Raw genomic sequence first — 25,274 nt, forward strand, 5'->3', positions numbered from 1 at the left:
CTAAGTTAAATCTCACCAGGTGTAGTGATAAATTGCATAGCATGGAAGAAGTTATTAATGTTTGATGGGCACTTAGGTAAGCAAGAAGGAAATTACAAGGATACTACATGAAGTGATATCCTTATGTTATTTAACTGGTCAAGGCAGGGATGGGAGATCACCAGATAATGTAAAAGAGGAATGAAAGAATAATGTTATTGCTACACTAATATATTCTGCAAAACATTTAAGTGACAAAGTTTCTGAGATGACAAAGGCCATTTTAGTATGTTTATTGTAAAATGAGAGACATGCCATGTCAGGTGAGGGCTATCATGAAGGCCCAATGACAGATCACAATGTTGGGTTAACACTGGGCTCCCTCACTCTGGTATCATTTTGCTGAATGGATCTAGGAGAAATAGAGACAATGTCCCTGTATTGCAGATATTTTACCTAAACCAGAAGATTCCTCACACAAAAATATAGCCACTGATGGATAATGTTTCAAATATTATTTGTTTAAGAACTGTTGAACAAAGTAATGGATAAGGAGATCAAACACATTGTGAACCTTGTAGTTTAAAATAGGATACAACTGAAAAATTATATGAAAACACTAATCTGACACAGTTTCAATATCAATGCATTGTTCTCCTTGAAAAGTGATTTATTGCTGATCTTGGAGCAAATTAACTAAAAAATATCTCTAATAAAAGGAAAGGTGAAGCAAATGACCAAAAAATTTCAAATATTAAGCTAATGAAAGCATCTCAGACATGTTGTTATGAGCAGTAATAAAAAAAAATTATACGTAGAACATGCAGTCAGGTAACTCCCGAAATTTTAGTTAGAATGATTTAAAATTAGGTATGTAATCCTATTTATCTGTGTAATTTTGGAAATATTTTGAGAAAAAGACAATAAGACAAAGGTGGTAATATCCCAAAATATATTAGCTATATATTGCTACAAAAATTAAAAGCTTGGAAATTTTGCTTACTCCTGAATTGTATATTCTTTATAATGAAGATGGTGAAGAGATATGTTTTTTGGCCCACAGCTAATAATTAACATATATCATCTTTAAAATGCTTTTATACTGTTAAGGCAAATACAATGGAATGCAGAATCTAACCTGCTCAAGATGAAAAAGCACATTTGCTATATCTAATACTCTTTCTACGGTCTTTTCCGGATCTGATGTGTCTTCAGTCCTGTTTGGTAAGTCTTTGTAGAGAGCCATTTGCCATCTGATAGCAGGATCCTCCAACTGAAGAAAAAAAGGAAAAAGTTTCAAAAATACAAGGTTACAACATAAAGAGGGCAAAACCTACTTTATTTAATGTAGTTCAGTGTCAAAACACTGTGCAGAGATCAGGGTGGAGAATGACCTCATACTCATGAAATTAATCATCTAGTGGGGAAGACAGAGATTAAATATATGCAATTGTGATGAAGGCTACTCAAGAGAAAAAAAAAAAAAAGTATCTCAAGCTTCAAGCTAACCCGCTGGTAGTTGGTAAGATTCCCTTGAAGACGTGAAGTTTTGCTTAAGTTGCAAGGATGAGCCAGATATAATCAATGAAGTAGACAAAGCGACCTTCTATGTTTCTCTTCCCCTTTCACAAACACTGAAAGATCTACATACTTACTGTTACAGGCATATGGGATCACACTTATCTATAAATATAGGAGCTCTACAACAGAGCTTAGTCTCACTGAAACAAAGATATCCATTATAAACCCCTGGAGTCCTAATAAAATCATATTCTATAATAAAGGAGTCTTTTTAATACTGTCAAATTTCCTGAGTGATATCATGAATTCTGCATGCTTTTGAGAAAGATTATTATAAAATCATACAAACTGAAAAATGCAAACATTCTTACAAGGAATAGATGACATTACTTCAAAGAAATAACATAGAATAACTATGTCATTAAAAACAGGCAAAGCAATCCCCTTATATTTCTCTTCCCCTTTCAAATTTCTATTAAGAATTCCACTAAGAGGGTAATGAAGCAGAAGTAAATGGACAACATCTAAAACTTCACAACTCCTAGTCTGAGAAAGCATAGTTTGAAATGTGAAAAATAACTTTCACCTAGAGGCAGAGTTTTGTACACTGAATGACTTGTAAACACAATTTGTCCTTTGGTAAAATGAGATGTTTTTCCTCCATATCCTTTTTCATCTGAGGACTGTATTTGGTACTTCCATATTTTATTTTATTTTATTATTTTATTTTATTTTATTTTATTTTATTATTTTATTTTATTTTATTTTATTTTTTAAAGATTTTATTTATTTATTCATGAGAGAGAAAGTGAGGCAGAGACACAAGCAGAGGGAGAAGCAGGCTCCACACAGGGAGCCTGATGGGGGACTCGATCCCGGGTCTCCAGGATCACACCCTGGGCTGCAGGCGGCGCTGAACCACTGCGCCACCAGGGCTGCCTGGTACTTCCATATTTTAATACACATGTTTACTTGTATTTGGCAAAACAAGTAGATCTTTATTCTTTTTTTTTTTTTTTAGAATCTTTATTCTAATATAAAATTACTCCTTCTGGCTCCCCGTATTACCAGTCCTACAATTTCAGTACAATATATTCAAGAAGGTATTTAGGAACAAAATAATTCATCTTCTGTAAGTCTGTATGGCTCCATAATATGTGTACCTAACTCCTAGCACAAGTATAGACTCAAGTGTCAAAAAGAAAATTTATGTATTCATTACTGCTTTATTTTCAAATCTAATTCATTTAGAAGTGAAATGTTGATTATAAACATGTTTTTTTTCTCTAGTCTCCTCTTCCTGATTCCCCAGTACACAATATAAACTGTCTATGTACTCCTACAAGTAACCTGTAGAATATAATGGAAGAATTTCCTTCTGCTTTTACAAGACAACCTTTTTTTTTTTTTTTTTTTTTGATTATTTCCTAAGAGAAGCACAGAACTTTCCTTTTCTTAAGAGGTACTTAACATCTCCTGATCCTGACTCTACTCAGTAGTGGTTGTCCTAGACCATGGTTCTCCAAGTGTGGTCTTGAGTCCCCTGGGAGACCCTTTCAGGGAGTACATGCTTTCCTCAAAAACCCATGTATGTAGCAAAACCTTTCACTTGAGGTTTAGTTGGAAGCTTTACTACTATATTTTAAAATATTCAGTCTTTTGAATGATCTGAAAAGAGATCAACTCTAGTAGGAATTCATCTCCTATTCTAGATAAGTGTATAACTAAATGAATGACTGAGTACATATAAAGTGCACATGGAATTTGCTCCAAATTAGTATCTGTTTCATGTGAATATTGGAAAGGCATGTCTCTCACATTTACCATCCTGGAATTCTAAGTGTTAAAAGAAAAATAATATGGTTTTGATCTTGGAAAGAAACATTTTAGTACCCAAAAAGTAAACATTATACTGTAGTCACTATTTTTTGGCGCTTGGACATTTTCCTATTTGAAAAAATTCTCCAAGAGGGAGACTTCTCCAGAAGCAAATACACTGAATCAAAATAATAAATTGCTAGACTTCTGACATTGTACAGCAGTTTCCATAAACAAATGAACAATGTATCTCCTAGTATGAAAAATATTCCAAATAATAGTAAATGCTTACTGGACTATAAAAAATATTTCTACCAAATGTTTTTACCCAACATTGATAAGTAGCTGTTCTCTTGGTTTCCATTCATGTTTTCCTTTGCTTCCCTAGGTAAATTCATTTATTCCTATTACAGCAATGCTTAATATCTCCTATGTACTAATGACTCTTCGGTGCACATAGTTAGTTTCTGGACATGAGATGTAAAAGTTCAAATTCTTATGGACACCTGTCTCCATATCCCAAAAGTCTTCAAACTCAACTGATGAAGGAAATTTCCAACCTTTATTTCAAATGATGCCATATTTTCTTTGAAGTTTTACAATCTTAGATGATCTACTTTAAAAATGCATCATTTGAAAAAAAGAACATCATTTGTTACCTTGAGAGTCTTCAATAGCAAAAGATTTAAAGTAGAATAAAGGGTTAAAATAAAAAGATTTGATTAATTAAATTAAAGATTTGATTAATTAAACTAAAATAAAAAGATTTGAAGTAGAATAAAGGATTAAAATAATAATTTCCACTTTAATTGCTAAAGTAACATTATTTGTAGTACTAAAGAGAGATTAATTTGTAAACACTAAATGTACTTAAATTTGGCTTACCTTGCCTTGTAAATGAATATTACTGCGAATTATATCTCGTACTTCATCCTCAGTGTCTTTCTGTCAAGAAATAAATGTTACCCAGAAGAAGTCTTACAATGCATCAACTGTCACAATTCAATAGAAATAATTCTAACCTCTTTTGAAATAGTATATATCTGAATAAACATATTTATAGGACTTAAATGCATGTCACAAATTTGGGCGGTGTTATTTTTCAGGTAATTTCTTGATACTGCTGTGATTAGAAACAAGATAACAACCTACTTTCATTCTCCAGTAAGTGCCTTAAGGCTCAATGGAACAGAATTTCCAGTTTACAAGGAGTGAGGCAGAAACATGTTCCCTAGGTTCAAACACAAGTATGTCTCCATCATTCTCTGAAATCTCCACAAAGTAATTTTGGCCCTTAATGATATCCCTCATGGTCCAGTAATAACAAGGAGCATATCCTGATACTGGAGCATATCCTGATACTAGAGTATATCCAAACACTAGAACAACAGCCAAAAGAACTGCACCCATGCATTCAACTCTGCCACAACCTCTCCTCAATCTGCTTATCTCATGGTATTTCTGCATATACAGAGAGGTGCTTCAGTGTGGGAACAGGCGGAGGAAGAATACGTCCTCCAATTTTCCTAAATAGAAAATAGTAATCCCAGTGTATATTTTTGTAAAATTGCATCTGTGTAGCCATGAAGAGAAAAAACAGAGGCAATGAAGAGATCTTGGAAACTTAAATTTTGAAGCTTGCAAATGAGAACTGCTGATTTATGAGTCAACACTTACCCAACCACACTCAGCACAGTACATGACATGATTCTTTTAACACTGAAAAATTACCCCTCATAAATTTGGATATAATTCTCATGACAAATTTTATATAGGAGTTCATATGAAATCCATTTTTTTTTCACTATCAGGAACTTGTTTGCATCTTTTCTGTTTGATTCCTGAATATTCCCTGGAGGTGATTAACATCATTTAGAAATAAAATAATAGCTTCAAAAAAATAGGCAGTCTTTGTATCTGAACGTTAGAGTTTATGCAGCAAAACTGCCTAAACATTTAATGCAAATGAAATATTGACACAGAGCAGGGAGAAAAAGGAGTATGAACATTTGAGAGTCTGGAGGTCAAGTGACTGTCATCAGTGGTATGAACAGGACACTTACCATACTGAATCGGTTTTTGGCCAGAGCGATGAGCTCCTGGTCCCCAGGGGCACAGATGTTCAACCCAATGGGCAGCAAGCGCTTCAGAGCTGCCACAATAAGAGAAGTCTGCATGGAATATCGATCTCCTTTGCGCTTCATTTTCTTCCTTTCCTGATCAGAAACAGCTGCCTACGGAATAAAGCTACGTGTTGGGATCTGTAACTGTTTTTCTCACGTTCAGAACTATGAACCTCTTCTAACTTGACTATGGTTCCATCTTCCTTATTTTCTGTGAGTCCCTATGTTTGAGAATCCTTTTCCTTTCCTTCTTAGCATCTCTTGCTAATTTCCAAGCCCTAGTCTCAGGTTCCCAAGTCATTACCATTCATCTGTGTGCATTCTACATACTTTTAGAAGGCAAATGCACATTGTGATTTTAGAGAAGCAGATGGATATATGAGAAATCCATGGCAATTTTTTTAGGTATTGTGTGTTTTAGAGTTTTCAATGCTTAAGAGGAAAAATGTAAGACTATATGGTTTATTTTTGTTTTGACAGATACTTGCTTTGAAATATAAACTCTCTGTCACACATGCACACAGTATATAAAAAACTATTATAAAATAATGTTAGCCTTTTGTATAGGCCACAGACTTGTCTCCCTAGGACACTAATCACTCTTTAGGGGAACCAGATGTAATATACTAATTGGTGTAACATAAGTATTCAGGATTGTCTCTGGATGACCTGTTTACATCTGAATACAACCATGCTACTTCAGGGTTCTTTTATGATTTTTGCTGAATTTTATGTTCATGCCTAGGGTCACCTTAAATGCAGAGTCTAATTTTCATTGGGTAATGAGTATTATTCTTTCTATTAAGAGTGCATACTCAAATATAAAAATCAAAGTAATTGTCCCATATCTACTTTGTGCATATTAAATTTCCTTGTGGCAATAAATCAAACATTGAAGGCATTTTCCAGATAATGACATACTATAATAGTTTTGGCCTCCTGAGAAAAAGAAACAGAAATGATTTCCTTTCCCTGCAAAGAGACAAAATCTATCACAACATGTTAAGAGAATTTTTTCACATTAAGTAGTAAAATAATTGAGACATCATCAAGAAATGGTAGCTTATATATCAATAGTACATAATGTAATTACTATGACAAATATTACATACTGGTATATCAAATCTATAATACCTGAACTATAGCAATAGAAACCGTATTCACTTTCCAAAGAGAGTACTTATTGCATGGATCCTATTGCTATCTTTACTAGTTTGTAAGAGATTATTTTCAGTAAGTTTAGTAGAAAAAATCCAATGAATAATTACTTGCACTATTAAATTGATTAACACATAAAAATAATGGATCAGTGGTTTTAAACGAGCTCTCTGCTAAAGGGAAATTCAACCACAGTGATAAAAATAATTATCCAAATAGGGAACCAACATCCTAAAAATTAAACAAATTGATATAAATTATGAAAACATATTTCTATCCCATTCTGGTAATTTAGCTTCAGCAAAACAGTATCACACAGTACTTTGATTTCTAAATTTTGTTGATGTTGCAGTTTTCTTTGATTCTAACTTGAAAAGTTCTTTTGATTTTATGGTTGTATAAGCATGAGGAACTTTTACCTGGTTTGATATTTGTAAATATTTAAGTGACCATATAATAAAAATAATTAAAATCAACACTAAGGGTAACTATAAATTGCTCAATTTTGAGAAACAGTAGATAAATAAATTCCTACTTCTGCTCAAGCAATAATCTTGCATTGTATACCATGGGAAATCTATAAACTGAAAAAAAGAAATTAATATATCGGGCAGTGGTCAAACTTGTTTTCTTCATTTCAGTATATTCAGAACCAAGCATTTTGCCTTGCCCATAGGAGTGGCTCGGTAATTTGAGCAGAACTGCTAAAACTACTGAATTTGAATGCTATTTAATATTTGACCAATTCCTAACATTTGAATCAGAGATGAACATGCAATAGCATGGTCAATATATGAGCATACTTAAAGAGGGGAGTAGGATCTCTCACACACAGAGAAAAATAGTCCTAATAATTTCACCTAAGATAATCTAAAATTTAATAGAAGATAGGGAAAAAAGGGAAGAATTTTCCAATATCCCTACACTGAAATAGCCTACTAGAACAAAATAAATCCTAGATATTTATTAATGGTTTTAAAAAATATTTTAGGTATATTAATTATAAAAAGTGAGCCTAATGATCAAAAAGACAAGAGATAACAAATGGTGGTGAGGATGTGGGGAAAAGGGAATCCTTCTGCACTGTTTGTGGTAATGTAAATTGGCGAGGCCACTGTGGAAAACAGTATAGGGGTTCCTCAAAACATTAAAAACAGAACCATTTATCCAGCAAATACACTACCAGGCATTCATCCAAAGGAAATGAGAAAAAGGTCTCATAGAGATATCTGCACCCTCCTGTTCCCTGCAGCATTATTCACAATAGCCAAGATATGGAAACAACCTATGTGTTCGTGTATGGATATATACACACAGTGCAATATTATTCAACCCTGAGAAAGAAAGAAATCCTGCCATTGCAACAACATGGATGAACCATGAGGGCATTATGCTAAGTGAATAAGTGAGACAGAGAAAGACAAATATCATGTGATATCACATATATGTAGAATCTATAAAAGCCAGACTGATAAAAACAGAGAGCAGAGTGGTAGTTCCCAGGGACTGGGAAGGTTGGGGAATGGGGAGATGTTGATCAAAGGGTACTCACCTCCAGTTCAAAGACAAATAAGTTCTGGGGATCTAAGGTACAGGAGAGTGACTATAGCTAAAGATACAATGTTATCTACTTGAAAGTCATTAAGAGAGTAGATTTCCAGCGTCCTCAACACAAAAAACAGATGTTAATTCTGTGACATGATCAGGTGTTAACTCATGCTATGCTGATAATCAGGTTGCAATATCAGAAATTCATCAAATCACTTTAAATAACTAGGGCCGGTCACTACATTTCAACAGGAACGGAAATCTTAATACAAAATAGGATACAATCTATAATGTAATAGGCAAAACCCACTGTTTTTTCTTATCCCAACAAACTAATCAAATTTGTAATAGATGCTGTCTGTTTTTAAAACAAATTATGAAATTAAAAACATCAGCAATGCTAGCCATGGAGTGACACAAAATTATATATTTTGTATGAATGCAACAATGAGTCTGGAAAAACAACAGTAAAATAAGACAGACAAATGTTTAGGCTAAGGACCAAATTTCAAACTCCTCAGAGTTAAATGTTAATTTGATTTATCCATGTTAACAAAGTAGCCGTTATGCACCAAGCACTGCATTGAGCTTTAGAGTTACCAAGTCAGTAAAACACATTCCCTGGCTTTGTAGAATGTTTGGTCTAAAAGAAGTCACAGAGGTACCCATAGCTCCGCTGTAAGCAAGGGCTCAGGGCAAGAGCAGGGGCAGAAAGAAACAGGCCTCAGTGGAGGGAGGGCACTCACCACCCTATAAGTTAACAACTGTAGTTGGCAGCACCATTCCCCACCTTCCAGAAAAGGCACAGAAAGGCCTCCACACTACACATGCATGGTCACCCCCTCCCGAGAGCATTATGGCCAATTTAGTATGCATTGCCTCTCTCTGCCTTATGGGCTACATACATTTTAAGTCAAAATGAAGCTCCCAATCCCAGATTACCATATTCCGAGTTGGTCAGCTAGCTTCAGTCACCTATCTCCATATTTTATCTATAGTCATCTATTTTCTGTAATATTTTCTAAGTGTGGAAATGGTATTCCATGTAAACAGCAGTCATCTTTGCTTAGATGCCTTGCTGAAGACTGACACATGACAATTTGTTCTGTTGTTTTTGTTTGGATCTGAATCTCCATTCAAAAGAGTCCTTTTCTCTTCTGGATTCTGGGGGATGGACTGATTGGTCACTATGATGTCTCGGGCAGACAGTTTGAGGCTTTGTCAGAGGAAGCCCTGAAACCTTCTGCGTTGTTCTGTTCTCAGCATTGCATGGGGGAACACCTCCCTGTCCATTTCATCTTCAGATGTAAGACCTAAGGTTACCCTCCTGTTATCCATTCTTGCACTAAACCTGAGCAGTATAACTTTTGGGAAAGATGTTACTCATCTCCTGAATATATCCTACTCTTGGGACCTTCATGCCATTTGGGGTTGACAGAGACCTCAACAACACTGATGAAAGTATAGTTAGGATGCTACTTTGGTGAGCATAGTGACTCTCAAATCTGCCCAAATGCTGAAACACACGGACATCATGATTGCTTTGGTGAAACAATAAAACATATTAGTGTATTGGACTCCATTATCTAAACTTAGAAACATTACTTCTAGGAAAAAAAGTTTATGGTACTTCTGCAATATAAAATTTTAAGCACAAATGCAGATGAAAACAACAACAACAAATCTTAACAACAAAGAAGCAAAGCATAATCACTAATTTCTAAATACTTCATCAATATTGCTGTTATATGCTATGTATCCTGTCTCAGAATGTCAGCAGTCATATGGTAAAGAGACTGAAAGGTTTGAGGAAATTTAGTGGCTGGGGTGGGGGGGAGCCTGGGGGGAAGCATTAAGATGCTTCTATCCATTACTTTGAATTTTCTTCTTGCAAAAAGGAGTATAAATGTTGCTCCTAGTCAATTTGTACAGATGCCCCAGTCTAGCTTAGAGGATACACAGCACATTGAGCATATGCTTTGAGAATCACTGAGTATAAATGAGGAAAAAGAGGGATGAGGATGTCTGTGTCAGGATATGCAGCCCTCTGCTCTAAAGACTTCACTTATTCTGAGTCTTACAATAGACCAGAATCCTCATCCTCCAAAAGGAAACATGGACCCTTTTGCTCTCTCTCTATGCCTTTATTAACACTGTCCTAAGTTCACAACATGCTGTCAAAGTAGAGACATTCACTAATGGTTTTCAGTTCAAAACATCCATGTGATATGTACTCCTAGCACAGCATCTCATGACAGCATCAGCTCACTCTTCAGGCTTCCTAATAGCCCAGAGGAGAGAAAAGTTCCCGTCTTTCATGTGTGTTTCAAGAGCACAGTCACATAAATAGCCTAGCAGGTGGACAGATGTTCTACATAAGTAAAACTTCAGCGAGGCTTAGCTTTTAATTCATGTGTAATAATGTCAAATATGTGGCTTTCAAAACTCTGAAAAAGACGAGGAGCAGTGAGTGATGCTATTCAACCGTCCTAGTGGCCACCAATGAAGCAGGTGACAGGCACTAGTCATTCCTGGGGTTCAGGGGAGTAGGAGTCCCTTTCACTGAGGGTTTCGATCCACCTGCCCTAATCACCCCAGGGCTAGGTACTAGACAACTAGGATGCCCCCTATGCCCAGAGCCCATTGAGATTAGCTAGCCAATCCTAAGGTTTCTTACCCTGCTTCGCCTGTCCTTTCCCACAGAAACCACAATAAAGGTTCCTGCCCAACTTTTCCCCCTTGTTCTCTCTGCCACAAGACTGACAATGCTGCTTTGTCACATGCCCCCATCACATGCCATGCCCTCTGTTTCTAGGGAACTGTGAATAAAAACTTCTTCCTTCATGAAGTCATTTCTATGTCTGTGTGTCTTACCACACCTACTTAAAAAAATCCGGGGTAATACTCTTAAAACTGTGTGTATGTGTGTGTGTTTAATCAGTAAACATTATAAAATCTATAAAATCTCAGTTATACACCTTCAAAAATGTAGAAAAAATTAACCAGTGAAAGTTACATTCAGAAATTTTCTAGAACAGTGAAAGAGATTCTAGTAGTACCTTTGACATCTTTGACTTGGTGTCAGTGATAAGGAAAGACATGTTGTTGATTTCATTCTGTACCACGAAGTTCTGCTCTTCTCTTTTGAAATTCTGAGAAGTTGCAAAGAAAATTTCAGTTATCTATCTCATAGATAAGAAGTCCATGTAATTAAAGGTTATACAGGACCGAAAAGTTTCTACAAAGATAAGTTGTAATTTGATATATAAGACTTACCAAGAAAGAGAACAAATATTTGTTAAATATCCAATGATAGTGTTTGGCTTGGGGCAACAATTCTGGGAACTAGAGATAAACATGTATGCTTCAAAAGTGGGAACATTTAGATCAAGAATATTTCTTTTTTTTTTGTATATATTTTTATTGGAGTTCGATATGCCAACATATAGTTTAACACCTAGTGCTCATCCTGTCAAGTGTCCCCCTCAGTGCCCATCACCCAATCACCCCAACCCCCCACCCACCTCCCCTTCCACTACCCCTCGTTCCTTTCCCAGAGTTAGGAGTCTCTCATGTTCTGTCACCCTCTTTGATTTTTCCCATTTTCTCTCTTTTCCCCCATAATCCCTTTCACTATTTTTTATATTGCACCCCAATGTTTATAGATCAAGAATATTTCAGTTCAGTGTGTAACCAATGTTACACACCTACCAAGAGGTAGAGTGAGTATTCAAATCCCAATTTAGCTGCTGAAAAGCATATACTGCTTCTTGGGAGAAACACAGGGCACAAATAACTTTGATGAACTCCATTCTGTCAGATGTTTCATCTACTTTTTCAATTACTATACCATTATTTTACTCATTTTTAATTCAGGAACTTCATAACACATGCAAAGTCAAGTGTTTGAGCAGTGGTAGTAAAGGAAGCAAACACAGAATGAAAGCAGAAATAACCAGTTTTAAAAAAGAAGTTAATGAACTAAGTATATGCCTTCCTCTTTTGGATGAGCAAGAACCAAATAAAATAATTTCCTAGTAAGTATCCAAATATGTTAATAATTGATGAGTAACAAAATATTTTGTATGAAGGACAGTGAAAAGACTAAGCTCTCACTTTCATTCAGCTCACATTAACATTCTGATTTTACTATTCATGATAAATGGTTGCTCATAGAGTTTCCACCTTTAAATATTTGGGGAAGAATGTATAGGACACATACTAACAGATTTGTGTTTTAAATATACTCATGAGGTTCAAAAGTAAATATTCAGATTTTTTTCTTACTCCTGAAATTATCATTAGCATTCATCTAAAAATCTACTGACTGTGATAAATACTAAAAATACTACTGACTGTGACTCCAAATACTTGTCCCAAATTTTGTCTTGCATATAAATTGAAAGAAGCTTTTTTTTTTTTTTTTTTTTTTGTATTTTGGTGATTGATGAAGTTGAAGATTCTCAGTTTTCCAGGGAAAAATATGCAGTTTTTAGTTTTCTTAAGTGACTTACTCCTGGGCTCCGGATTTCAAATATTCCTTCAGAAGCACCCCAAATGATCTAATGCACTCCCTCAACATGAGTTACATAGGCTCAGAAACCATTTGCTTTTATCTAGAGGAACTTAAAGGATCTAAAAGAATTTTAGATATCATAGAAAATGAAAGTCAATGTGACAATATAAATGCATATATTAAAAAAAACATTCCACATATTATTTCAGTATAATTATATTTTATATACATTTTGGTATCCAGTTTGACAGACTCCTCAGAGGTAAGCAAGAAACAGTATTTATTATCTTAAAGATTAAGTAAGAAAATTTTATTTTTTAAAAAATATGATATTTCTAAAGTAATAGAATTTGTATAACAATTTGATAAAATAAATTGGGAAGTCACCTCAAATAGTGAAGCTGAGGTTGAGGTTTTATTTTTACTTTTTCGGAGTCTCCCATTTACAAAGTGCCATCGACTTATAATTGACACAAAAATTCTAAGCTTTTGAAATCGCTTGGGATAACAAATGCTTGCTTATCTGTATTCTGCTAGTTATTTGAAATAATTACAGAATACTATACTGTTCTTATTAAAATATTTTTCAGATTTAAAAATATAGAGTTCTACGTGCAACATACAAAATAATGAAAATTCACTAAAGATGCACTTTATAAATCCTATCCACATGACTCTCGGCAGGAGCTATATTTCACTCTAACATGTGAGCAAAACTAAACTCCTGTAGAAAAAAAAGTGTGTGCCTGCTGGAACCAATTTAAAGAAGCCGTACATTTACAAGTAAACAAGTGTATCTTGTGATTGAAAAACAAAAGTCCATTTCAGCATTTTTCAAACTAGGCGTGAGGGCTCCCTAAGATATAGAGGCAAACAGAAAAAAAAATTATGGAGTGCAAATAAAAACTCCTGTGATTTTTTTTCTGAACATAAATTCTCAAACCCAAAAGCTTTATATTGATTCAAACTACCTAGGTGAATCTGTTCTCTCTTCACACCAGTTTAGTGATACCTAGGGAAGCAAGCTTGAGAAACATTAGCATAGGTATTTACTCAGGGGACTGGAAAATTGGTTAAAAACTTGAAAGCCCTTAATGTAAACCAAACAGGAAGCACTGTCGATATTTTCCTACTTACGTGAGATTTTGACCAATAGATAAATACTTCGGCCACCATGCGGAAAAGGTCCTCTGCTTCTGGGTTAGGCTCTTTTAGCCACTTTGCCCTAGATTACATAATAAATGGTTTATCAATTATTCGTTCAAGTTAATTTTTTTTAATCACCCACTCATTGTTAAATTTAAAACCCAGTAAACTAAGAACCAGAGTGCTGCCCACAGAGCTCATAAGTAGCTTCAGAGTATATTTGTTTAACATTTGTTTAACATTTAAAACAATTTAAACATTGCAACTGTCAAACTGCTAACTTTTACCTGCAGAAGATAGCATGCTCCACTGTAATTCTGAGATGCTTTTGGTGAAAATCACCTTGTCTATAAACATTTGGTAATGTCACAATCATGGATAGGCTCATCACATAGTCAATGAAGCAATTCCACTGGGACATAGGAACCCACCAAGGTCATGACCGAATCAGAGAAATAATCACTTTTGAACACCGTACCTGTTATAGTCCACAAATCTAATCAAGAGTGGGTAGAAGGCATAGAGATCTCTAGCCAGTGTGGTAAACTCATCAAGAATGAGAAGTTCTGCCTCAGACATATCCCCCCTGGCCTCAGCCTTCAGATGGTCCTCCTCAGACACCACCATTGCTGCTTTTTTCTTGAGTTTCTCCATTAATGGCAAGAAATGAGTTTTCAGGAGCTGAGGTTTCACTTTATTTATAATGGGCTGTGAAAAAACTGTTTGAAGACAGACAGACATTAATATTCTGCTCTGCATCAATATTCATTAAAATGAAGATAGATTATAATTACAATTGTAGCATGATTTTTGGATCCTCTACCCCCAGCACTTGGCTTCTTTCAGGATTCAGCCCATGCCACTTCTATTTCTCGAGTCCCAAACCTAATTGCACAGTTGCTGTTTAAAAATGATTACTGAATTGAATTTGATCCGCTTTCTTTTTTTTTTTTAATTGGCAGCTAATTCGGAATAGAAAAAAAAAAAAACCTCAAAAACATGTCCATTCACTTCAGAAATCAATTATTTTCACAAAAAAGAAGAAGAAAAATCCCCAAATGGAAAAGGTTCCTATGGCCCTTTCTTTACAAGGAATATGTACCACCGAATAATCATGGGAGTACATCCAGTTGTATCATTTCTGCTTCCCCATCCTTGTCCCAATGGGAGAATTAGATTGCTAGGACACTGTTTTTTCATTTACTAATAATAAATGTATAAAAGAGAAAATACCCTACCCAAATGAGTAAGACATTGGTGTTTACTTTGGAGTTTTTAAAATAAATGAATAATTTTATTTATCTATTTATTTCTGAATTCAATTTTTTAAGAACCCTTCTTTTCATCCTTGAAATTCCTTCCTGGAGCACCTGGGTGGCTCGGTCAGTTAAGCATCCACCTTCAGCTCAGGTTGTGATCTGGGGATCCTGGCATTGAGTCCCACATTGGGCTCCCTGCTCAGCGGGAAGTCTGCTTCTTCCTCTCCCTCAACCCCATTTATACTCTCTATCACTCTCTCTCTCAAATAAATAAATAAAATCTTTTTAAAAAATTGCTTCCCATTATCCAATGTAAATAGTGCAATGATAGATAAACAAATGCAAATTTTTGACTGCATGTTTTGATTTTTCTCCCCCACTCCTAATAGGATGAATTGCTAAAACAGGGTTGTTTCAAAATCCATCTTTATTTTTGTCTCTGTCTACAGAATCATTAGTTTTTATGGCTACATTTACTAATTAATCTTACAGAGACTATTCAATCAGGAACAGTCTTGTTGCAACTTGCTTAAAAGTTGTAACAACAGCAAAAAAGTTGTAACGATGTAGCAAGTTCTCTGATGCTTGATTAAATATACATGTTTTTAAAGAACAGCATGACAGAAAACATATTTTAATAGTTCTTGAGAAGTGAAGAAAATATTAATAAAGACTAAGATAGGAAAATCCAAGTCTTCTGTACTTCATTTTTAAAAATTTATTTATCTAGGTAATCTCTACACCCAATGTGAGGCTCGAACTCATGACCCTGAGATCAAGAGTCATGTGTTCTACTGACTGAGGCAGCCAGACACCCCTAGTTTTCTGATTTCAAGCCCTTTTGGAAATAATACAAATTCAAGTGGTGCATTTCTTTTCCAATTCTTACCTGCTAACCTCTTCATCCAGGCACCCTCATCGATTCCCAAGTTATTATATATGATTTTCAATATATTTCCCAGAAGTGTGTTCATGTGCTCGGAGTTCAGGGCTGTACAGCACATTTCAGCCCTTTCCGGATTGTTTTCGGGTCCATGCTCCCACCAACGAGACATGTAGCTGCAAAGCATGGGCAGTATGACTTCCATTACATGTGGCATTTGTGTGTAGCGAATGCCAGACTCAGCTAATTCCACAATTTCTTCCATGAGTTTCTCCAAAGATGGTATATTTGGGCAAACATCTTCCACATTAGTTGGCAAATTAAGAGCTAGAGAAACACACATAAAAATAAACTGTGTTCAATGAAAGAACTGACTGACAGTGACAGCCAGATTTCTTGTTTCTAGCTGACACAAGCAAACATTTCATGCTGGGCTTCAAAATGCAGCAAGACCTGGCATGCCTTCACCTGGCTCCCATCCCTCTTATTCATGACAGGTATTTCAAACTTTCTTTTTCCCAAGTTCCTATCCTATCATCATCCCCTTAAGATCATAAAATGACCATTTCTTCTACTTCAGAGCAAACCAGAATATCAACTGTGTCTGCCCACAAGCCTTCTGTAGGCTCTATCCCACACTGTCGGTTCCCCCATTTTCAGCACAAGGAGCTTTGAGCTCCCTGCTCATGGTTTGGCCAGTGTTCTCAGAGCAGAGCCTGCCCCACTGCAGGGGCCTCGCTCTGGTCTCGTCTTGAACCCCTTGCTCTGTAGCATCTCCTCCCCAGCAGCCTGTGGCTATGCTTCAGATCTCCTGTGCATTAGTTAGCTTCCAGAAATGAAGGCCTCTGCTTCCCACTGTATCGATTTCCCTTGTTCATAAGCCTTGACCCCACTAACTGTTCCAGAGGCTTTCCCATCACTACCCAAATTCCTTTTTCCTTAACTTGAATGCATTTGGTCTTCCTGACTCCCTCCGAACTTGTTAGGGTCCTTTCCTGGTTATTTGCTCTTGATGGACTTTTAAATGTTGTTGTTAGGTTTTTTGCTGTTGTTATTTTGTTCTGTTTCACTTTTTTTTTTGTTGGTATGGGTTTTTTTGTTTTGTTTTGTTTTTAGGGATTTAACTTAAATTCTCTTTTCTTTTTTCACCTTCTATGTTCATCTGGGTAATTTTGGCCGTTTCAATGGCTTCTGCTATAAGCTAACAACTCTCAAAGCCATATTTCTTAAAACTTCTGCTTGTAATATGGAATGTCTCAAAAGCAACTTAACACACAATGGATCTAAATTTAAACTCAACCTTTCCTCTCCTCCCAACTCCTGAGCAAGTCTTGGCGAAGACAACCTTATCTAGTCAGTCTCCTGCCCTAGAAACTGAAAAGAAATATCTAGGCTGTAAAGCTATTGTGTTTTCCACACAACAGGATGGGGCCTCCAGGATCTCTCACAACCACATCCTCCATCCAAAGGGCCTTCCTCAAACCCACCTCTCCTAAATTACCATAACCATTCTCTGAATTGGTGACTCATGCCCATTCATCTTCCCAATTTCTTTCATGACAGATGTCTACAAGGGTGACCTCCCCAGGTTACTCCTCTTCCTAAAGCCCATAAAAGGATTCCATTTGCTTTGATACTGTTCCCATTCCTTCCCTGACACAGAAAGCCTACTTTACCTAGTGTTCCATCCTTTCATCCCCTCTGACTTTTCTCCCCTGAGGGCTTGAAGTTTTCACAGAATGCATCAGAGTTTCAGTGTTTCTAATTTCAGGATCCCTAGTGAACCAACTCTGTGAAGTCTTTCCCTGGGGTCCTCAGCTAACAACTGCATTTTGGAGTCCTGAGTGGTCTTTATTCTGAATTTGATCACATATGGCTCTCAGTCCCTTTCCTATGGCAGCTAAAAACTCCCTGAGAGAAAGTCTCCAGTTTTGCCCATCTTTGTGCCAAATCCCCTTCCTGCATCCCTGTGTACATCAAGATTTCTTGACCAGTGACTAACGCATGAACAAAAGGGACTCATTTGATCCAGTTCACTCACTTTGTCACACAAAGAATGTGTTACAGAAATAAAAGCAGGTAAATTATCTGCTTTGTGCATTTTCTTGTCTGGAATGAATAACAAATATGCTTCATTCTGGACTCAGAACAAAAGTATTAATCAATCAAAAATCCTAAATTAGACAACTTAGTAAGGCAGGTTTACACAGATGATTAATAGCCTAAGCTCAACCATGTTTTACTATTTACAAATATACTGTGGAATTTATGCAGAGAAATATTGCTAAATCACATTTAAAATATTTTTCTTTGACTTTCTGTTGTATGAAATGAGAATTATAAAAGAGGGAAATTAAATAGAGATGATTCAAGTGTTTTAAAGACTCCTTACTTGATAAAAAGTATTATAAAATCAGTATAACCAGCAGCTCCCCCCAAAACTCAAGTTAGTTACACAGAGAAATGATCTCATTAACAAAGAGGTATGCATTTGTCAACAGCAAATAGTTCCTGCCCAAGCTTTGAGAACTCTTTAGGGTCATTGGAAAGCAAATAAAATACAGTATACTATATCAGACTTTGAGGAAATCAAACAAAAAACGATACAAGAGGATATCTTGTTAAGGCCCTGAGTACTCTGTTTTGTTTCCTTTAAACAACTGGTTAGAGAAACAACTACTTTCTGCTATGTTAACTATTTCTTATTCAACTCAATTCAAATCTTAGTAAATAATTCTAATAGATTCTCACAGACCAATCCTTGAAATCATCAGCAGTGGCTTTAAAAGCTACTCAACTAGGATAGTAGAAAAAATGAGCCTAGCTATTCAGAAAAATAGACCTTTCCCAAGTGAAAAGTACATAAGGCCTATTATATTTATAGATGCCTAGTATACATACAGACATAAAAATCTTAAGAATATGCATGCTAAGGCCCAAATTTAAGTCATTGGCTAATTGTGTCTCTGATTTATAGGTTTTTAAAATGATAATAATTGGACTAAACTATTAGAAAAAATCACATGGAATAAACCTGTCCCAATAAGATAGATGTATCTGGTGAACAAAAAAACTTGAAGGGTACAAATCCATAAATGGAACAAATGAGAACACCATATGCTTGCTGACCACCTGTAAGAGATAACTGAATCAGAAATCAGATTGACCTACTTTTTTCCATTTCTGCTAATTATTTTGTCTTATTCTTAAAAGTGTTAATTTGCGACTCATTACCTGAGAAGAAATAAATTTCCTTTCACAGACACTATGGGGATAATATATAACATTCAAAAAAATCCAAATATTAACATTTAAGAACAAATAGCATTGGAGATAATAAACTGAAATGGCCCATTAGAAAAAATTACTATGGGAAAATACAGTAAATGTCATTAAGTTTCAACTTTGTATCATAAATAGTGAACATGCTTCTGCATTACCTGCTCTTTCTCGTGAGGACTTAGTATTGTAGATAGAGTAAATGTTATGTTTGTCCAGATGAGTTTCCAAAAATGCTATGGGAAAGGCACCAGCAAAAGCAGCGAGACATTCTCCTAACGCAGAACGTTGCCTACAAGTGGAAAATATTTATATTTTTTAATTCTTCCAAGTGGATGACTGAAGAAGCCATATTAAAAGTGACCAGTTTAACCTACAAGAGGGATAATAGTGCTAATAACAAAATTAACTCCAAAATCCAATTTCTATATCACAAAACATTATATGCTTTCAATAGCAAAGTCCCTACCATTTAAAAAATGCTAAATTATAAAAAAAAAAAAAGCTAAATTATCTATTGTTAAAAAGAAGACCAAAATCACAAGAAAAACCCTATCAAATCCCCCCAAAAGTTTGACACTGTGAGGGGTGAAGGAAGGAAGAAGGAAGGGAGGAGGGGAGGGGAGGGCGTGGGGAGTGGAGGGAGGTAGGGAGGGAGGGAGGGAGGGAGGGAGGAGGGAGGGAGGAAGGAAGGAAGGATGAAGGAAGCTAAGGAAGGAAGTAGGGGAAGGAATGATTACTTCCTGTCTAGTATTGCACTTCTTCCTGTCTTCTTATTTCTTTTTCTTTCTTTCTTTCTTTCTTTCTTTCCTTCCTTCCTTCCTTCCTTCCTTCCTTCCTTCCTTCCTTCTGAAATCTTTCTTTCAGATTTTATTTATTTGAGAAAGAGACCAAGAGAGCATAAGCAGGGGGAGTGGCAGAGGGAGAGGGAGAAGCAGGCTCCCCACTGAGCAGGGAGCCCAATGTGGGACTCGATTCCAGGACCCTGGGACCATGACCAGAGCTGAAGGCAAATGCTTTAAACCAGTGAACCATCCAGGTGTTCCATCCATTTTTTTTTTCCTTAAACATTGTGACCTGAAGAATTCTTGCTAGGTGAATAAATGCATTGATAAACATTAAAAAAATAAAGTACTGGTACCAATACACTGGTACAATTTTTTGAAAATTTACTAGTATAAATCATTTCAGGGTAGCTATGAAATATTAAGACATAATAAATACCAAAAACTATTAATAACACTCAAAATTCACTCATCATTTTTAGGGAAGGAAGAGGTTTAAGGAATCATTCTGTGATTAATTGATTCAGTGCAGGGTATGACCCAAAGTTCCCCCTGACACTGACAAAAATTCTCTCCCTCAGTTACCTATGTAATCCAAGGATTCACTGGGACATTATCAAATGTAGAACAATATGAGAGTTTTTTCACATATTAGGATCTCCTTAAATTATTTTATATAAATGTTTTATATTCAAAGTCAATAAAATGTATCTAAGTGAGAAAAGACTAAATAATTCACTTAGGTAGTTCTAAATTTCTGCCTGAAACATATATGATTGCTTAAAATTAATAATGCCCCTAATATTTTAATTAAAGATGATTGGACATTTAGTCAGCTAAGAGAAAATACCCCTTCATAGAATAACACTGAACAACATAGAGAATCTATAAACATCAAGTTTAATTCAAATACTGAAAAATATTTCATTATTAAAAGTAATTTAGGATATCAAAAAATTACAAAGGGTACAGGCTTTGATTCAGACAGACCTGAATCCCAAACTAATTCCTAATACTTGTATCACTACAGGAAAATTACTCACTCTTTTTATGTTTTGCTTTCCTTGCCAAAAAATAATTCTGGGCACAGAATTACAAAAATTTTTTTTTAAAGATTTTATTTATTTATTCATGAGAGACACAAAGAGACAGAGGCAGAGACACAGGCAGAAGGAGAAGCAGGCACCATACAAGGAGCCCGACGTGGGACTCGATCCCAGGACTCCAGGATCATGCCCTGGGCTGAAGGCAGGCACTAAACTACTGAGCAACCCGGGCTGCCCAGAATTGCAAAATTTTTGACACATATTATGAGTTCCGTAAGTGTTTACAAATAACGAGAATATATTTATTCAAGAATCTGATACCCTAAAATGTTTCATGTATGACACCAAAGAAATTTATTCCTTTACATCTTACTGGACAAGTCCTTTCATTTTGTTAAAAATTCATGTGAGCCTATTTAATAATTTACTTTAAAATGTTGATTCAATTAGTAATTCTCAGACCAACTCTGATCATTTGTGTTGGTATTCTAGAAATAGCAATTTTTTTTAAAGGACTCTCATTAAAATAGCTACATGTTTCTTTTTTTAAGACTTTATTTATTCATTGAGAGAGAGAGGGCACACACGAGTAGAGGGAGGGGCAGAGGTAGAGGGAGAGAATCTCTAGCAGACTATGCGCTGAGCACAGAGTCTGATGCGGGCTCAAGCTCTTGACCCTGAGATCACCATTTGAGCTGAAATCAAGAACCAGATGTTTAACTGACAGAGTTGCTCAGGCACTTCAATATCCACATTTTTCTCAGTCACAGTGTCACTTTTTCTTTTTTCAAAATATCTTTTATTCATCTTTTGATTTTCATTTTTATATTCTCCCCAAATGGCTTTATAATTGCAAACAAAGAAAACATATATCTTTTATTTTTTAGAACCTAACAAAAGGACCCCAAATTTTATTAAAAAAATACAGAGAGGGATCCCTGGGTGGCGCAGCGGTTTGGCGCCTGCCTTTGGCCCAGGGCGCGATCCTGGAGACCCGGGATCGAATCCCACATCGGGCTCCCGGTGCATGGAGCCTGCTTCTCCCTCTGCCTGTGTCTCTGCCTCTCTCTCTCTCTCTCTCTGACTATCATAAATAAATAAAAATTAAAAATATTAAAAAAAAAATACAGAGATAAGAAGAACAACAATATCAGCACTGCTCAGGTAATGAGAGAATTTGCATTACCAGATATCAAAATGTATTACAAACTACTAGCAGTTCAGGATGCAGGCTACTGACCTAAACATTTACAAAATCAAATAATAGAACTGAATAGATTCTAGAAATATGATTTAATAAATATGTTACCTCAGTATATGATAAAGGTTTTTGTTTTAAATCAGCAGATAAAAGACATATTTAATAAATCATAACTTGGGCAAGGAGTTGGGGGATGAATGAAATAGGCAGAGGATTAAGAGGTACAAACTTTTAGATACAAAATAAATCACAGAGGGGCACCTCAGTGGCCTGTTCAGTTAAGTATCTGACTCTTAATATCAGCTCAGGTCATGATCTCAGGTCATGGGACCGAGCCCCACATAGGGCTCTGCAGAGAGGAGCCTGCTTGAGGATTCTCTCTCTCTCTGCCTCTAACCCTTACCTGACTCACACACTTGTACACTCTCTCTCTCAAATAAATAAATCTTAAAAAAATAAAGTCAAAGAGAGGAAAAGATGAAAAGGGAATACAGTCAATAATACTGTAATAATGTTGCACAGTGACACATGTAAGTATATTTATGGTGGTGAGCACAGAGGAATGTATATAATTGTCCAATCACTATGTTGTATGCCTGAAACTAACAACATTGTATGTCAATTACATTTCAATTAAAAATCAATACTTTCCATGTGGGAGATGATTTTAAAAATTTAATTTGTGTTCCATGTAACACTAAAGAGGAATAGGAAATTCAGAATCACTTCTAGTAAATACCCTTCTTACTCCAGAGATGATCATTTTAGACTTTTTCTACTTTCCTCAAACATCGTCCATTTCTTTCCTCAGCCATCACTTGGCTGAGGCATACTTCATAGAGGAAACGGAAGCTATTTATACCTGATTTATCTACTATCTGCCTTCTGTCAAATGGAGGAAAGTTCTGATCTTAAAAAATCATGTTCTAAAACATACATTCTTGAGTACTCTGTGTTATTATCTTTATTGTGTGTTTATTCACACATGAAAATCTGCCAATATTACATTTTTTGCTTGCTTTTTTTGTTTGTTTCTCCATTAGGTATAAGCTCTTTGAGAGTAAGGATCTATCTTGCTTAGTGTTGTATCACAGAATCTGGAGTTTAATACATATTTTTTGAGTGAGCAAAGGATTAAAAGGCTAAATTTAAACAACTGAAGAATGAAAAACCTAAGAGAATAAGTGTTTGAATTTTTAGCTGTTATGAGCATGGTATAACCTATCTAAAAATATTAAACTAAGAAGAATAAAAACCCATGAAATAACTGATAGGTTTATATAATAATTAAAATTCCCATGTCATAAACATTATCTGTACCTAGTTTTACAGATACAGTTTTTACCTGTTTTACTGGTATTGTTCTAGATAATCACTAGAAAGTTATGAAAATGCTAAAGTCACAGATGGTAGAAATAACAGGAAAGAGGTGTATAGTTTTAATACATAAAAATTCATTACTTGACAACACATTGATAGAAAAATGTACAACAGATATGAAAGGAAATTCATATAATTAAGAAATAAAAATGGCAAAGAAAACACAAAATGGATAGGAATTGGGAATTAGGAAATTGCATTTGAAAAGAGAAATGGGATTCCATTTATATATATATTATTCCATATAATAGTTAATTATATTTTTAAATAGTAAAAAGAATAATAATCAGAAATGAGGAAAATGTGAGGAAAGCATGATTCTCTTGTAAAACTTCAGTGTCAACTGAATCAGTTTTCTGAGAAGACTCATAATCCTTTAATATACGCCTACTCTAACCTACATTTCTAAATTCTGAGAATACAGCTAAAATAAATAAAAATAAATATATATATATAGAAAACTATGATCACAGATCTAGCATTATTTATGGAAATGAAAAAAAGCCTACAATCAAAAATAAAGTAACATTTCAATAAATTATAAAACTTCTGTAGTATAAAATATTTTGAAGCTAAAAAAACCCATGTGAAAAAAGAGATTAACTAAAAAATGCAGACAAGGGATGCCTGGGGTGCGCAGCTGGTTAAGCATCCGACTTGTGATTTCAGCTCAGGTCATGATCTCAGGGTTGAGGGATTAAGCCCCAAGTCAGTTCTATGTTCAGCTTGAGTCTACTTAAGATTTTCTCTCTCCCTCTTCCTCTGCTCCTCCTCCCACTCATCATGTCTCTTTTTTTCTCTCTCCAAAATAAATAAATTAATCTTGAAAAAAAATTCAGGTAAAAACCATGCAGTGTGAACTCAATTATCCTTTTACATTGACTTAGTCTCCTATTTCTATGCACTTGCCACCCTATTTAATTATTGATGATATAGAAGTTTTAATATTTGGTAGGTCAAATGACTACCCTTCCATTACTGTTTTCCTCTCACAAAATTTTATTGGCTAGCCTCATTAGTTATTCCTTCAAATGAACTTTCAAATTACTTCGTAAAGTTCAATAAAAAACAAATTTCTACTTGAAATTGTCTTATAATTAATCATAGATTAATTTTGGGAGAATTTACATCTTTTCAATATTATTCCACCAGAATATCCTTTCATTTATTTATTTTATTTATTAGTTGTCTCTCTGAATGTCATTTTCTTTAGTCTAGACTTAAAAAACTGCCTTTTTTCTCTTTTTCACAGAAAACTCTTACTGTAGCCACCGATGACCTCTTATTTTAAATGCAATGGGGAGACCTTATCTTGAACTGTCCACATCACCTGATAATCTCTTCCTCTTGAATGTGAGAATTAAAAAAAAAAAAGCCCATTTTAATAACTGCTTATATTCATGCTTATTTTGCTTTTCAGATATATAAGAAAGTGTTTTAGTAGGTATCTTCATAAAACTCATTCATAAACACTGTTTAATCTTTACATTAAATATGGTCTTTACCATTATGGTTTATTATTTTTTTTAACATAACTTGATTGACTCTTATTATTATGTCAATTCAAATTTAGCTTAACAATTGTTCAATTACTCCCAAAAATCCAATATGTTAATCTGGCTGTTTAGTTTA

At 35.1% G+C, this 25,274-nt stretch overlaps 1 protein-coding gene across 5 annotated transcripts in view; it reads right to left on the minus strand.

Annotated features, from left to right (window-relative positions):
* The window catches only part of RYR2 (ryanodine receptor 2), a 726,942-nt gene that overhangs the window by 99,436 nt on the left and 602,232 nt on the right, over positions 1–25,274 (minus strand). For all 5 annotated transcript variants that reach the window (XM_038533815.1, XM_038533818.1, XM_038533817.1 and 2 more), the window contains 8 exons: positions 19,392–19,522; positions 15,958–16,278; positions 14,288–14,528; positions 13,801–13,888; positions 11,207–11,299; positions 5,382–5,552; positions 4,204–4,263; positions 1,118–1,252 (listed from right to left, as the gene is read on the minus strand). In XM_038533815.1, the coding sequence (XP_038389743.1) occupies positions 1,118–1,252; positions 4,204–4,263; positions 5,382–5,552; positions 11,207–11,299; positions 13,801–13,888; positions 14,288–14,528; positions 15,958–16,278; positions 19,392–19,522 (1,240 nt within the window). The remainder of the gene's footprint in view (positions 1–1,117; positions 1,253–4,203; positions 4,264–5,381; positions 5,553–11,206; positions 11,300–13,800; positions 13,889–14,287; positions 14,529–15,957; positions 16,279–19,391; positions 19,523–25,274) is intronic.

The sequence above is a fragment of the Canis lupus genome, chromosome 4, assembly GCF_011100685.1.
Source record: "Canis lupus familiaris isolate Mischka breed German Shepherd chromosome 4, alternate assembly UU_Cfam_GSD_1.0, whole genome shotgun sequence".
Lineage (NCBI taxonomy): Eukaryota > Metazoa > Chordata > Mammalia > Carnivora > Canidae > Canis > Canis lupus.